The sequence below is a fragment of the Staurois parvus genome, unplaced genomic scaffold (assembly GCF_062004578.1).
Source record: "Staurois parvus isolate SC_StPar_1 unplaced genomic scaffold, SC_StPar_1.0 ptg000199l, whole genome shotgun sequence".
Taxonomy (NCBI): domain Eukaryota; kingdom Metazoa; phylum Chordata; class Amphibia; order Anura; family Ranidae; genus Staurois; species Staurois parvus.
The window spans coordinates 107477-121192 of record NW_028317995.1 but is presented as its reverse complement, the minus strand read 5'-3'; the positions used below and the strand labels follow the sequence as shown (position 1 = coordinate 121192).

Below are 13716 nucleotides of genomic sequence, written 5' to 3'. Positions count from 1 at the left end.
CGGCTACGTTTACTTCCTCGGGCGGCTTGAGGAAAAATTGCCACACCACCGAGTAGGAAACTTTGCCCCCGCTACTCTTCACTGGCTGACTGCTACTTCCTCCGTGCGCAACGGCACCACTACTGGCCGTGGTGGTAGGCTGCAGTGGAGCTGGTGCTCTACTCCGTGGACGTTTGGCTCCACTGACACTGATGCGACCCTGCTGCTGTCTCCTGGGCAACCCACCGACTGTTTTGCTCGCTGCCAAGCTGCCACCCTCTTCTCCTGATGATGCGGAAGAAATTGCCTGATGACGACGAGGCTGCCAAGTGCGATCAACCTCCTCATCATCAAGTAGGGTCTCCGCCTCACTACTAGCCCCCTCGGCTGCGTCTGGGTCAGGAGACAGACCTGTCTCTAGACCGGCTACCGAGCCACTCTCCTCGCCAGTACTTGTTCGCTTGGCTGCTGAAAAGGCCGATGTCTCCCCCCGTTCCTGACCGCCCTCTGTTAGCTCTTCCTCACTGTACAGTGGGGCTGAGCCCACAGCATGCGATACTTCGCTTGGTGAGGGAACAGCAAAGGACAGGGGCAGGTAGAGGACACGTGATTTCAGTGGGCTTGGTCCCGGGCCATGCCAACTAACGGTTGTGTCTGACGTACCCACCGACCGTTGGCTGTAGGTGTCAGAGGTGACCTGGGAAGAGGAAGACGACCGAGCCAACCAATCAATGACGGCAGGGTTGTCGGTGGAGACACGACCGCTGGATGACACCGGGAGCACTGGCCTCTGGCTGCGAATACTGCTGCCTCGACCCCTTCCTCTGCTGCCACGTCTGCTCGCTCCTAAAACATTGCCTCCTCTGCCACTCCTCTGCATGTTGTCTGACATACTATTTAATTCAACGATTAGGTGTCCCTGAGTAACAATTCTCTGGCACTCAGTAACAATTCTGTCTGTCCCTGAGTATGAATTCTGTGGCCCTGAGTAACAATTCTGTGTCTGTGCGAGTAACAATTCTGTGTCTGTGCAAGTAACAATTTTGTGTCTGTGCGAGTAACAAATCTCTGGCACTCAGTAACAATTCTGTCTGTCCCTGAGTAACAATTCTCTGGCACTCAGTAACAATTCTGTCTGTCCCTGAGTAACAATTCTCTGGCACTCAGTAACAATTCTGTCTGTCCCTGAGTAACAATTCTCTGGCACTCAGTAACAATTCTGTCTGTCCCTGAGTAACAATTCTCTGGCACTCAGTAACAATTCTGTCTGTCCCTGAGTATGAATTCTGTGGCCCTGAGTAACAATTCTGTGTCTGTGCGAGTAACAATTCTGTGTCTGTGCAAGTAACAATTTTGTGTCTGTGCGAGTAACAAATCTCTGGCACTCAGTAACAATTCTGTCTGTCCCTGAGTAACAATTCTCTGGCACTCAGTAACAATTCTGTCTGTCCCTGAGTAACAATTCTCTGGCACTCAGTAACAATTCTGTCTGTCCCTGAGTATGAATTCTGTGGCCCTGAGTAACAATTCTGTGTCTGTGCGAGTAACAATTCTGTGTCTGTGCAAGTAACAATTTTGTGTCTGTGCGAGTAACAATTCTCTGGCACTCAGTAACAATTCTGTCTGTCCCTGAGTAACAATTCTCTGGCACTCTAACAATTCTGTCTGTCCCTGAGTAACAATTCTCTGGCACTCAGTAACAATTCTGTCTGTCCCTGAGTAACAATTCTCTGGCACTCAGTAACAATTCTGTCTGTCCCTGAGTAACAATTCTCTGGCACTCAGTAACAATTCTGTCTGTCCCTGAGTAACAATTCTCTGGCACTCAGTAACAATTCTGTCTGTCCCTGAGTAACAATTCTCTGGCACTCAGTAACAATTCTGTCTGTCCCTGAGTATGAATTCTGTGGCCCTGAGTAACAATTCTGTGTCTGTGCGAGTAACAATTCTGTGTCTGTGCAAGTAACAATTTTGTGTCTGTGCGAGTAACAATTCTCTGGCACTCAGTAACAATTCTGTCTGTCCCTGAGTAACAATTCTCTGGCACTCAGTAACAATTCTGTCTGTCCCTGAGTAACAATTCTCTGGCACTCAGTAACAATTCTGTCTGTCCCTGAGTATGAATTCTGTGGCCCTGAGTAACAATTCTGTGTCTGTGCGAGTAACAATTCTGTGTCTGTGCAAGTAACAATTTTGTGTCTGTGCGAGTAACAATTCTCTGGCACTCAGTAACAATTCTGTCTGTCCCTGAGTAACAATTCTCTGGCACTCAGTAACAATTCTGTCTGTCCCTGAGTAACAATTCTCTGGCACTCAGTAACAATTCTGTCTGTCCCTGAGTAACAATTCTCTGGCACTCAGTAACAATTCTGTCTGTCCCTGAGTAACAATTCTCTGGCACTCAGTAACAATTCTGTCTGTCCCTGAGTATGAATTCTGTGGCCCTGAGTAACAATTCTGTGTCTGTGCGAGTAACAATTCTGTGTCTGTGCAAGTAACAATTTTGTGTCTGTGCGAGTAACAAATCTCTGGCACTCAGTAACAATTCTGTCTGTCCCTGAGTAACAATTCTCTGGCACTCAGTAACAATTCTGTCTGTCCCTGAGTAACAATTCTCTGGCACTCAGTAACAATTCTGTCTGTCCCTGAGTATGAATTCTGTGGCCCTGAGTAACAATTCTGTGTCTGTGCGAGTAACAATTCTGTGTCTGTGCAAGTAACAATTTTGTGTCTGTGCGAGTAACAATTCTCTGGCACTCAGTAACAATTCTGTCTGTCCCTGAGTAACAATTCTCTGGCACTCTAACAATTCTGTCTGTCCCTGAGTAACAATTCTCTGGCACTCAGTAACAATTCTGTCTGTCCCTGAGTAACAATTCTCTGGCACTCAGTAACAATTCTGTCTGTCCCTGAGTAACAATTCTCTGGCACTCAGTAACAATTCTGTCTGTCCCTGAGTATGAATTCTGTGGCCCTGAGTAACAATTCTGTGTCTGTGCGAGTAACAATTCTGTGTCTGTGCAAGTAACAATTTTGTGTCTGTGCGAGTAACAATTCTCTGGCACTCAGTAACAATTCTGTCTGTCCCTGAGTAACAATTCTCTGGCACTCAGTAACAATTCTGTCTGTCCCTGAGTAACAATTCTCTGGCACTCAGTAACAATTCTGTCTGTCCCTGAGTATGAATTCTGTGGCCCTGAGTAACAATTCTGTGTCTGTGCGAGTAACAATTCTGTGTCTGTGCAAGTAACAATTTTGTGTCTGTGCGAGTAACAATTCTCTGGCACTCAGTAACAATTCTGTCTGTCCCTGAGTAACAATTCTCTGGCACTCAGTAACAATTCTGTCTGTCCCTGAGTAACAATTCTCTGGCACTCAGTAACAATTCTGTCTATCCCTGAGTATGAATTCTGTGGCCCTGAGTAACAATTCTGTGTCTGTGCGAGTAACAATTCTGTGTCTGTGCAAGTAACAATTTTGTGTCTGTGCGAGTAACAATTCTCTGGCACTCAGTAACAATTCTGTCTGTCCCTGAGTAACAATTCTCTGGCACTCAGTAACAATTCTGTCTGTCCCTGAGTAACAATTCTCTGGCACTCAGTAACAATTCTGTCTGTCCCTGAGTATGAATTCTGTGGCCCTGAGTAACAATTCTGTGTCTGTGCGAGTAACAATTCTGTGTCTGTGCAAGTAACAATTTTGTGTCTGTGCGAGTAACAATTCTCTGGCACTCAGTAACAATTCTGTCTGTCCCTGAGTAACAATTCTCTGGCACTCAGTAACAATTCTGTCTGTCCCTGAGTAACAATTCTCTGGCACTCAGTAACAATTCTGTCTATCCCTGAGTATGAATTCTGTGGCCCTGAGTAACAATTCTGTGTCTGTGCGAGTAACAATTCTGTGTCTGTGCAAGTAACAATTTTGTGTCTGTGCGAGTAACAATTCTCTGGCACTCAGTAACAATTCTGTCTGTCCCTGAGTAACAATTCTCTGGCACTCAGTAACAATTCTGTCTGTCCCTGAGTAACAATTCTCTGGCACTCAGTAACAATTCTGTCTGTCCCTGAGTAACAATTCTCTGGCACTCAGTAACAATTCTGTCTGTCCCTGAGTAACAATTCTCTGGCACTCAGTAACAATTCTGTCTGTCCCTGAGTAACAATTCTGTCTGTCCCTGAGAATGAATTCTGTGGCCCTAAGAATTCTCTGGCACTCAGTAACAATTCTGTCTGTCCCTGAGTAACAATTCTCTGGCACTCAGTAACAATTCTGTCTGTCCCTGAGTAAAAATTCTGTGGCCCTAATAACGTTTCTGTGGCCCTAAGTAACAATTCTCTGGCACTGAGTAACAATTCTGTCTGTCCCTGAGTATGAATTCTGTGGCCCTAACTAGCGTTTCTTTGTCCCTAAATAACGATTCTGTGGCCCTCATTAACAAGTCTGTGTCCCTGAGTAATGGTTCTCTGTCCCTAAGTAACTTCTCTCTGTCCCCAATTCTCGTTTCTGTGGCCCTAACTCTGTCCCTGTCCCTAGTACAGAGCGGTCTGCCTCTGTTCAATGACTGCAGGCAAATGAAGATTTCCAAAATGGCCGCTATATATACCTCGACCATTACACAGTGCTGGCTGGCTGGCTGCTGATTGGCTGATGCGATCACATGTCGTTGAGGAATGCATTATGGGGCAGCGCGCCTTGTCTGCGCGCCTTCCCCGACATCCCCGCTCCGTCGCCGCACATGTCAGCCGCCATTTTCGGAAAAATTTCGATTCGCGCGTCCGAATTAGGCTGTTTTTCGGATTCGGCACGAATCGAAATTTTTCCGATATTCGACTCGAATTCCACTTCGGATGCTTCGATTCGCTCATCTCTAATTATAGAGAGAGAGATAATTGTAGCACCAGACCTCCTGTGTAACTCTAAATTGGTAACCTATGGAGATTTTTAAGTACCATAGTTTGCACCATTCTACGAGCATGTGCAGTTTTAAAATGTGACATATTTGGTATCGATTTACTCAGCGTAATATCATCCTTTATATTTTACCAAACAATCGGTTATTAGATTGTGTTTTTGTGCATTGAAATTCATTTTTCAAAAAAGCTGATTTCGAAAAATCACATAATACCATGTGACACAGAAAATTGCAACACCCACCATTTTATCCTTTAGGACCTCTGCTTAACAAATATAGAATTTTTGGAGTAATTTTCTAGCAAAAAAAAAATATTTTTTACATTTATGTGAGGAGTGTCAGAATAGCCTTGGAAAACAAGTGGTAAAGTCAAATTAAAGGCTAAACTTTTTTCATGTTTGGATAGAGTAAGGGAGGGTTATAGCAATCTGTGTCCCATTGAGAAGATTTTCCTTCACTTCCTGCCCCTTAGCCACAACTGGAGGTGAGAGGAAATAATTCCAAAATGAGGGAATTCCTGGTTGTTACCGGGTCACCAGAACCAGTGTTTCCATTGAAAGATGTCCCCTTTATTCCTGTTCTCGTGACTACAACATTTGTGATTTTCTTTCAATTTTACTTTTGGTGATAGCGGTAAACAGGACAAATAGAGAGGGTGTTCTACTTTTTAGTTATACTTAAAAAGTAGAAATATATCATAGTGGCATTGTAATTTTACACATTTTATAAAATGTGATACAAATGCAGAAAATTAGGTAATGTACAGTACTTCTGTAATAAGAACAGAAAAAACATGGTTACCATTAAACAAAAATGTCCCTTAATTCTGATTTTACTGATTTTCTGTAACTGGCTAACCACCATCTGATACAAGATGATCTCCTACTCCTACACATAACTCTTTATGTTCTAATACTTTTCTGATGCTGTGTTGCAATGACACATACTGCATAAGCATAACGGTACAGAATGCTATGTGAAAATCTGATTGCATATTAATGTGTGTAAATAATATCAGTGCATTTAAAAAAAAAAACTATTACCGTGCATCATTTTTAACTGCGTACTGTATGTATTTATGCACATGGTGACAGCCATACTCTCTTATTGCATGCTTATGCTGTGATTCAGTAGGCTTTGAAGTGTTACTAAACCCAAGACCCTGCATCCACTATACAGTATCTGGTATTCCACAGAACATGGAAATGCAGTTATTTTAGTAAATATAAACTGCTAAATACCTTTTCTCATCAGCAGTTAGAGCAGTGTTGTGACTTCTATCAGTGTCCAGCCCAGCACTAGCTAAAGTTTGTAGGAGTTTTCTTTCTGCTCTAGGAGGATGCAAAACTCCTGACGTCTGTATGGACAGTGTTGATTGGCCCTGTGCTGATCACATGCTCTCTCCCAAGACAAAAAAAAACCCTCTCTAGCAATACACACCAAACTCAGCATGTGCAAATGCCTATGGTTCAGTCTGTCTTATCAGGCGGCAAGTGGTGGTTGCTTGAAAAAGGGGAGGAACAGAGAAGGAAGGATCAAATGGCCTTTTTACACAATGCAGAGGAATAACCCTTTAGGTGTCACAGTGAACATAACAAGCATGATTTACTGCATATACAGACTGATTTTACTGTTGTGGGTTTAGTAACACTTTAAAGGAAATGTATAGCCTTTTTGATTTTTTTTTCAGATAATAATGTAAAAGAGATGCTTCTGTTGTAAATGATCTTATCAATATGTATACAGTTTATAATGAGATATTGGGGAAATCATATTTGCTCACCACAAACTGCACTCCCTGTTTTGTGATGCTAAATATCACTTTTGCCTTGGTGCACACAATTCAAGTCTATGAGGTCTGTTTGTAACAATTTTGCAATGCAAATGTCTCAGCATTCACAGAAAACTCACAAAAATGACCCAAAATATTTGTAACATGTGAAATGTCAGTCACTATAAGCTGCCTTTTGTAGGGCGAAGGCAACATTACTTAGCATTAAGAACATTTGACCAGAAGAGTTAAGGGACATTCAACCTATAATAAAAATAACAGGCTAACACTATAAGCTAAGAAGATTTGACCAGAAAAGGAAACAATATGAGGGAGATCTCTGTACTGTAAACTAAGGGGTGTGCTAAAATGGCAGAGCTAATCATCCTTTAAAACTGCAAATTCGAAAAGGGGGGGGGGGCAAAACAAATGTTATTAGGTTAAATAAATATCTCAAAATTAGTAAAGCACAACAGTATTTTACACTATGCCATAAAAACAAGCATATAAATTATTCTGTGATGAACAGTCCTTTTGGTCTTCAATATGGATAGGTGAAATACAATGTATAAATATATAGTCCAACACCCCCAAAAAAGTGTAATTTGTGACCAATAATCTTCATTCTTCCAGTGACTCGTGCACCTCCACCAACCAGGTGAAAAACCTGCTCACCTCCAACAATTATGGACAAAGCATATCTCTTTATAGTGTGAACGTTGTCAATTAAGAGCATTAAGTACTATTTCTGTCTGCTGCCCTGTTGCTCTGCTATCAGTATCAATTGTGTCAAGTTTTCCTGACACCAAGGGGAAAATGGTGACAGGGGAGGGACCTCCAGCAGATTGACAGCCTCAGCTCTGTTTCTGTGACTTGTGTAAAGTGGGGTGTGTCTCTTCCCTCCAATCAGTTCTCAGAGTTCTCCTCACTGAACTCTTCAGTGTGTAATTTCAGCTCTCCTCCCTTTTTTCTGACAGCTCAGGCTTTTTAAATTCAGTAGTTTGAATGGATGTAGAGAGGACTGCAGATAAACTGGTACAACGTATGTAGGAGGATTTGTTTTATCTCTGTGTTTTACCTGAGGCCAGTCACTTCACTGTGTATATGTAAGGGTTTACAGCCATTTTATTTGAGCTCCACAAACTGAAAACACTGTTAAATTAATTTATAATATTCAAAGCAAACTCGCCCATCCATCCATGTCTCCATGCGTTGTTTTGATGAGAAATCGCTTTGAAAAACACCCCCTGGCATTTTTCGCCTCAACCATCTAGAGTAAGGACAGATGATTCATGTATCATTTACATCCTGGAATCCATCTGCCAGTGAGCACTGGAGGGGCAAGAGCAGAGAGGAGTGAGTGACAGTCACCATCTGTGCTCACAGCAGACCTGAGGACTGAGTGATCAACTCAGCATTGGATCGATGCTGCAGCCCTCTAGGTGAGTATGACTGCTTGTTTTTATATATTCTCACACTTCCGTTTTAAGCGTAATGATTCAGCTATTTCAGATAGTTTACTGCTATACAAAATTGATAGAATGTAGTAGTTACAAAACTTCTTTGTTTGACAAGTTTACCATAAGCTGGCCATACATGGATCGAAATTTGGATGGTTCAGGAGGAACCGAGCAAATTTCGGTCCATGCATGGGCAGGCTCTCTGTAAACAAGATGCTCCATTGTACTTGAGTACAACCAGCCTGCTGGAAAAATGTCTTTTAATCAGAGCCACTGGCTATAGACAACAGTGCTGATCAGAGTATTCTGATGGCGGAGAAGTCTCCCCACTGTCAGAAAACAATAGCACAGCGGAAGGTATTCCCTCATGCATATTGAGTATATGGATGGAACTGAGTCATTTTCTACCAGCAGGTTAAACAAAAAAATTACTCCTGTATTACTGGACTACTAGACTAAAACACAGATCACCTAAGGTAAACCACAGAGTTCTGTCTCTGCAACATTGTATTGATTCTGTATAGAAAACCTCTCTGCAGTAGATGATTCATTACACTGTCAGTAGTGAGCACAGGAATCTTCATACACTTAAAGCAGAACTACACTGCAACCAAGCAGCACAAATCAAAAGCACTATTTCATTCATTTTTAATATTCAAATCAAACTTCCCCATCCATTCATGTCTCCATGCTTTTTTTTGATGAGAAAACACCCCTCTAACATTTCTGAACGTGGATAAAGTAGATAAACAACAAAAAAAAATCACAGATGAGGTTATGATCCATATGGATGTAAGAAAATGATACAGTAAAACTGCCAGAGGAAAGGATCAAAAACTTATATTACGGAGGTATAACATAATAAAGTATCAGGGGGTATCCCCGGGCGAGATGTCTGCAACAATATGAGAGAACTCCATACAACCAAAAATGTAAGCTAAAAAAAAGAAAGAAAGAGAAAAAAAAAAGAAGGGGGGGGGGAAGAAAAAAGCCAGTGGAAAGGAAAGTAAAAGAGGAGAAGAGAGAGAAGAGAGGGGGTTGGGAGGCGGGGACATTAGAAAGCCACAGTAGGGTGGTTCCTCAACCGAATCTCACCTAAGCGACCGCGCTGCCCGCATCTGACTGCAGGGTCCAATCGGCAGATAAGCCAAAATGAAAATTAGTTGTGGGAGCAAGGCTCAACTAGAGTGCAACAGGGGAACACATATCTCGGAGAGTCGCAGAGGAGGAGAAATGGAGCCAGATCGACCACAGCAACTTATGTTTAACATAGGTATCATTGGTAAACGCCAGCATTTCCTCCATATGCATGGTATCATTAAGCACTGAAGTTCTGCTTTAACCACTTGCCTTCCTACACCCCTCTCTGACCAAACCGTTTTTTGCATTATGACGCTGCGTTACTTTAACTGACAATTGCGGTGTCATGTAATGCTGCACACAAATGAAATTTACGTCCTTTTTTTCCCACGAATTGAGCTTTCTTTTGGTGGTGTTTGATCATCTGTGTGGTTTTTATTTTTTGCGCTATAAAAAAGAATGACAATTTTGAGCAAAAAACTATATTTTTTACTTTTTGCTATTAAACAGGTCCAGCAAAAAATTTTAAAAATTAAAGTTCATCATAAATTTAGGCCAAAATGTATTCTGCTATATGTCTTTGCTAAAGAAAATCCCAATACCTGAAAATTAGTTGGTTTGCATGAAAGTTATAGTGTTTACAAACGGCTGTATAGATACTGGAATTTTTGTTTTTATATTTACTAGTAAAGGCGGGACTGCGGTGGGCATTCTGACGCTGGGGGGAAATTACTTGGTGTCACTGACATCCCCACTAATACCAATACAGTGATCAGCACTGACACTGTACTAATGGCACTGGGCAGGAAGGGGTTAACATGAGGGGTGATCGAACGGTTAACTGTGTGCTGTGCGCTGTTTTGTATACTGGGCTGTGTTAGTGCTTCACTGTAATTACACTGCTTTGGATGGCTGTGCTGTGTACAGCCATCCAAAGCAGTGTGCAAGAGCTGACAGGGAGGAGAACTGTATTGTTTACATACAGTTCTCCTCCCCGTCAGAGATCCTCGGTAATCACCAGGTGCCGACGAGTAATCACCAGCTGGGACCCGGTGATTGACAGCCGCGGCCGTGAATGGCAGCACGGGTAGGGCACACGCCCCCTACCGGAAATGCGAAATATATATGTGATTTTTTTACACCCGTGCTGCCCTATAGCAGTATATCTCCTATAGGGTGGTCAGGAAGCAGTTAAAGTGGTTCTAAAGGCAGAAAGTTTTTTTTATCTTAATGCATTCTATGTATTAAGGTAAAAAGCCTTCTGGCTGCAGCTCCCTACCAGCCTCCCTCTTATACTTACCTGAGCCCCTTCTTGCTCCAACGATATACATGAGAAAATCAGCTCTTCCAAGTCCCTATCAACTCATTGGCTCACACTGTCAATCACAGCTAGTCAGCCAATGAGGGGAGAGATCGGGGGGAAGAACCTGTGCGTGAATGGACAATGGGGGCTTCTTATTGGGGGGTGCTCAGGGGGAGGAGCCAGGACCGCCGCAGGGGGGACCCAAAAAGAAGAAGATTCGGGCTTCTCTGTGCCAAACCATTATACAGAGTAGGTAAGTATAATATGTTTGTTATTTTTTTTTTTTTTTTAAATCAACATTTAGAATCACTTTCACTGAGGTCTCCCTCAATATTTCCTCTTCTGGTTGAATTTTCCATAGACTATAGTGTTAGGCTATTTTTCTCTATTGGTTGAATGTTCTTTACCTTTTCTGGTCGAATGTTATTAAAGTAGTATTAAAACCAAAATGTAATACTGTAATACTGTATATTACAGCTTATCAGTCATTATATGTGATGGCTGTATTTGTTTTCCCCCCACTATGGATGAAGGAACACAGGGCACTTTTGTACTGCAGCATTGTCAGTCTGAGGGGAAGGGAGAGTTTCGATGTACTAGCAGATTTAAATATACTAAAAAACTGGATCTCCAGCTAACACTTTAGCAGTTACAGCAAACTGTTCTTTTCCTTTTGGCGTAAAAGTTTTACACACATAAATAAATAAATGCTGATTGTTGTAAGAACCCCTGTCAATGGTAAATGGTTTCTCTCAATCCTCTAATTGCTACATCTGCAGGAAAGCTTGTTTTGTTGAAAAACAACAGACTTACTGGCCAGATCACCAGATAAAAATAAAGGAAAGAAAGCCTAAAAAGAAAACCAATGCAGTCATCACATCTAAGAATTGGTAAGATGCAATAAAATAAATGATTGATTTTGGGTTTAATGCTGCTTTAAGGCTGTTCTCACTGAGGACTGAATGTTAGGGAATATTACATTTGCCCTGCAAAGGCAACGATTAGGCCTCTTTACATTGGCATACTTACGTGCACACCCGTGCGAGGGCCATGTTTGTCCACACGGGGATGCACAGTCTTATTCATGTTAAATTGGCTGCATGGACACAACTGCTGTTCCTAAATTAACAGGCGTGTGGGTGTGGTTTCATTGAGAACTACAAACCGAAAGCCGCAAAGGCTGTTGGGACTTGCAGTTCATTCATTCACAGAACACCATGAACGAATGATTGTTCTTTTTTTTTTAAATTGTGACAGCTAGCGGGGAGGAGAGGATCCCCTGCGAGCTGTCACAACAGGAATGGGAAGGGAGCGGTTGCCGGTCTGTCCGTTCGTAACATGTTACATGTTACACCCTGAATATGGGTCTAACATCTAACATGTTATGAAAGGTGAACTTTTCTTTTAAGTACATCAATGTGAACAAGGCCTTAGAAGCTGGCATTTCAGACATTACAAACAATATGGGGAATTTTTGTGAGTTTCGTATGGATGCTAAAACATTCACACAACAATATTTTTATATATAGACCCCTATGTGTTGGCTGGCTTATTGAAAACAATACATTATATAGCTGTTATCTCAACAGATGTTAGGAAGTGGAGATGAGAGAATCACATACTGGGTGTTTGTGCCCTCTAGTGGCTAATCTATAAATTGCTATGTTCAATACAATAACAAAATTTTAGAAGAGCAAGCATGTAAAAATGTGACTCTTAAAAAAAATACTTTTAAAGCGGTAATAAACACAAAACAAAAATGTAATATATATTGCAGCTGACCAATTGTTAGATGTGGTGGCTGCATTCACTTTATTTTTATCCTTTTTTTCTCCCTTCAGTATCTATTTGTGATACAAAGTTTATTACCTATGTGTGTGCACTGCATTCTGTGACATGACATGATGCTGTATTGGCAAAAAATTGGGTTGAATTTAGACAAACTGCAGCTTCATGTGTTCTGGAATAAAGATACACATAGATTATAATACATAATACTACTGCCATTGATTAGTTGCCTTTATATATTCACCTTTTTTTTCTTTTATCTGCTTTAGCATTACCTTCCCCACCTTCAGTGAATGCATCTGCCATTTGCACAGTGATGTATTTTAAACCGTGTATGCCTATGAAACGTTGCCAGGAGTCCTGTGAAGTTACCGGCTCTTCGAGGTACCGCTGGTTCCATAACGGCTGCTGTCAATGTGTGGGGCCCGACTGTTATGGCTACGGCAGCAAAGAGCCACTGTGCCAGCAATGCCATCCTAAGGGAATACTGTCAGTTGTAGAAAAAAATGCAGAGTAATTCTGGAAATAATTGATCAGGAGGTAATGAGAAGAAGGAACCTGATTTGAAAAATTGATTCATTTGTGCTTTCCATAAGATGAAAGTCATGTGGAGATGCAGTCTGAATACAGTATGTCCTGGTAAAAGTAGTGTCATTTTGCATCAAGCAGCTGTATTTTAGGTGTGTGTGTTAGGGGATGGGGGGGGGGGGGGGTTATCATATTTAAAGACCACCAAAAGAATAAAAAGTTCAGTATAAAATAAGAACCTGTGTACTTGCATTAATAACAGTCTTCTTACTAATTGTTTCTAGAAGAGAAGATAAACTGAAAATGAGAGGATTGTTTGGGTTGCAGTACGTGTCTTTATTTTAGGTCCTATTCAATGTAGTATTTTACCAATGTGTGGTTTTTTTGGGGTTTTGTTTGCATAATTTGCATGAGACACACATAAGGCAGCACATTCAATGCACATAACCCACTATAAGAAATCAGAGCCTTCACACTGCACTCTGTATTTTAAAAATAAACTTTGATGTCCTGCACTATGCAGAGAGTGGAAACCAATGATCTTTATAAATAAGCCCTTATGTCATGAAGCTAATGCTCAATTCAAAAAGCTTTAAAGTTGAACTCCATGCATGATCTCAATGGCATATTTGTATACTTACATCGACCTGTGCTGAATCCTGGGCAAAGGAGAGGGAGATCTTGTGGGTGCATTATCTAGACTTGGTAAGCCAGACCATTTATTGGCAATTATCTAGGAGAGGTTGTTGGCTTAATGACCCAATATTTACTATGCAGACTGACATTTAGGAACTGCTGCATAGTGACATTTGGTAATCAGCTCACTGCTAGTGGTCACTCGCTGGTGGGAACATAATTATATGCAGATACCATGGTGGCCTTCTTCCATGTAGTC

General features: G+C 41.7%; 1 protein-coding gene across 1 annotated transcript in view; it reads left to right on the top strand.

Annotated features, from left to right (window-relative positions):
• Positions 1-13339, top strand: part of LOC149461483 (twisted gastrulation protein homolog 1-A-like) — a 59293-nt gene extending 45954 nt beyond the window's left edge. The window contains exon 5 of the mRNA XM_089678152.1: positions 12563-13339. Within this exon, the coding sequence (XP_089534278.1) occupies positions 12563-12810 (248 nt within the window). The 3' untranslated portion in view covers positions 12811-13339. The remainder of the gene's footprint in view (positions 1-12562) is intronic.
• The last annotated feature ends 377 nt before the right edge of the window (positions 13340-13716 follow it).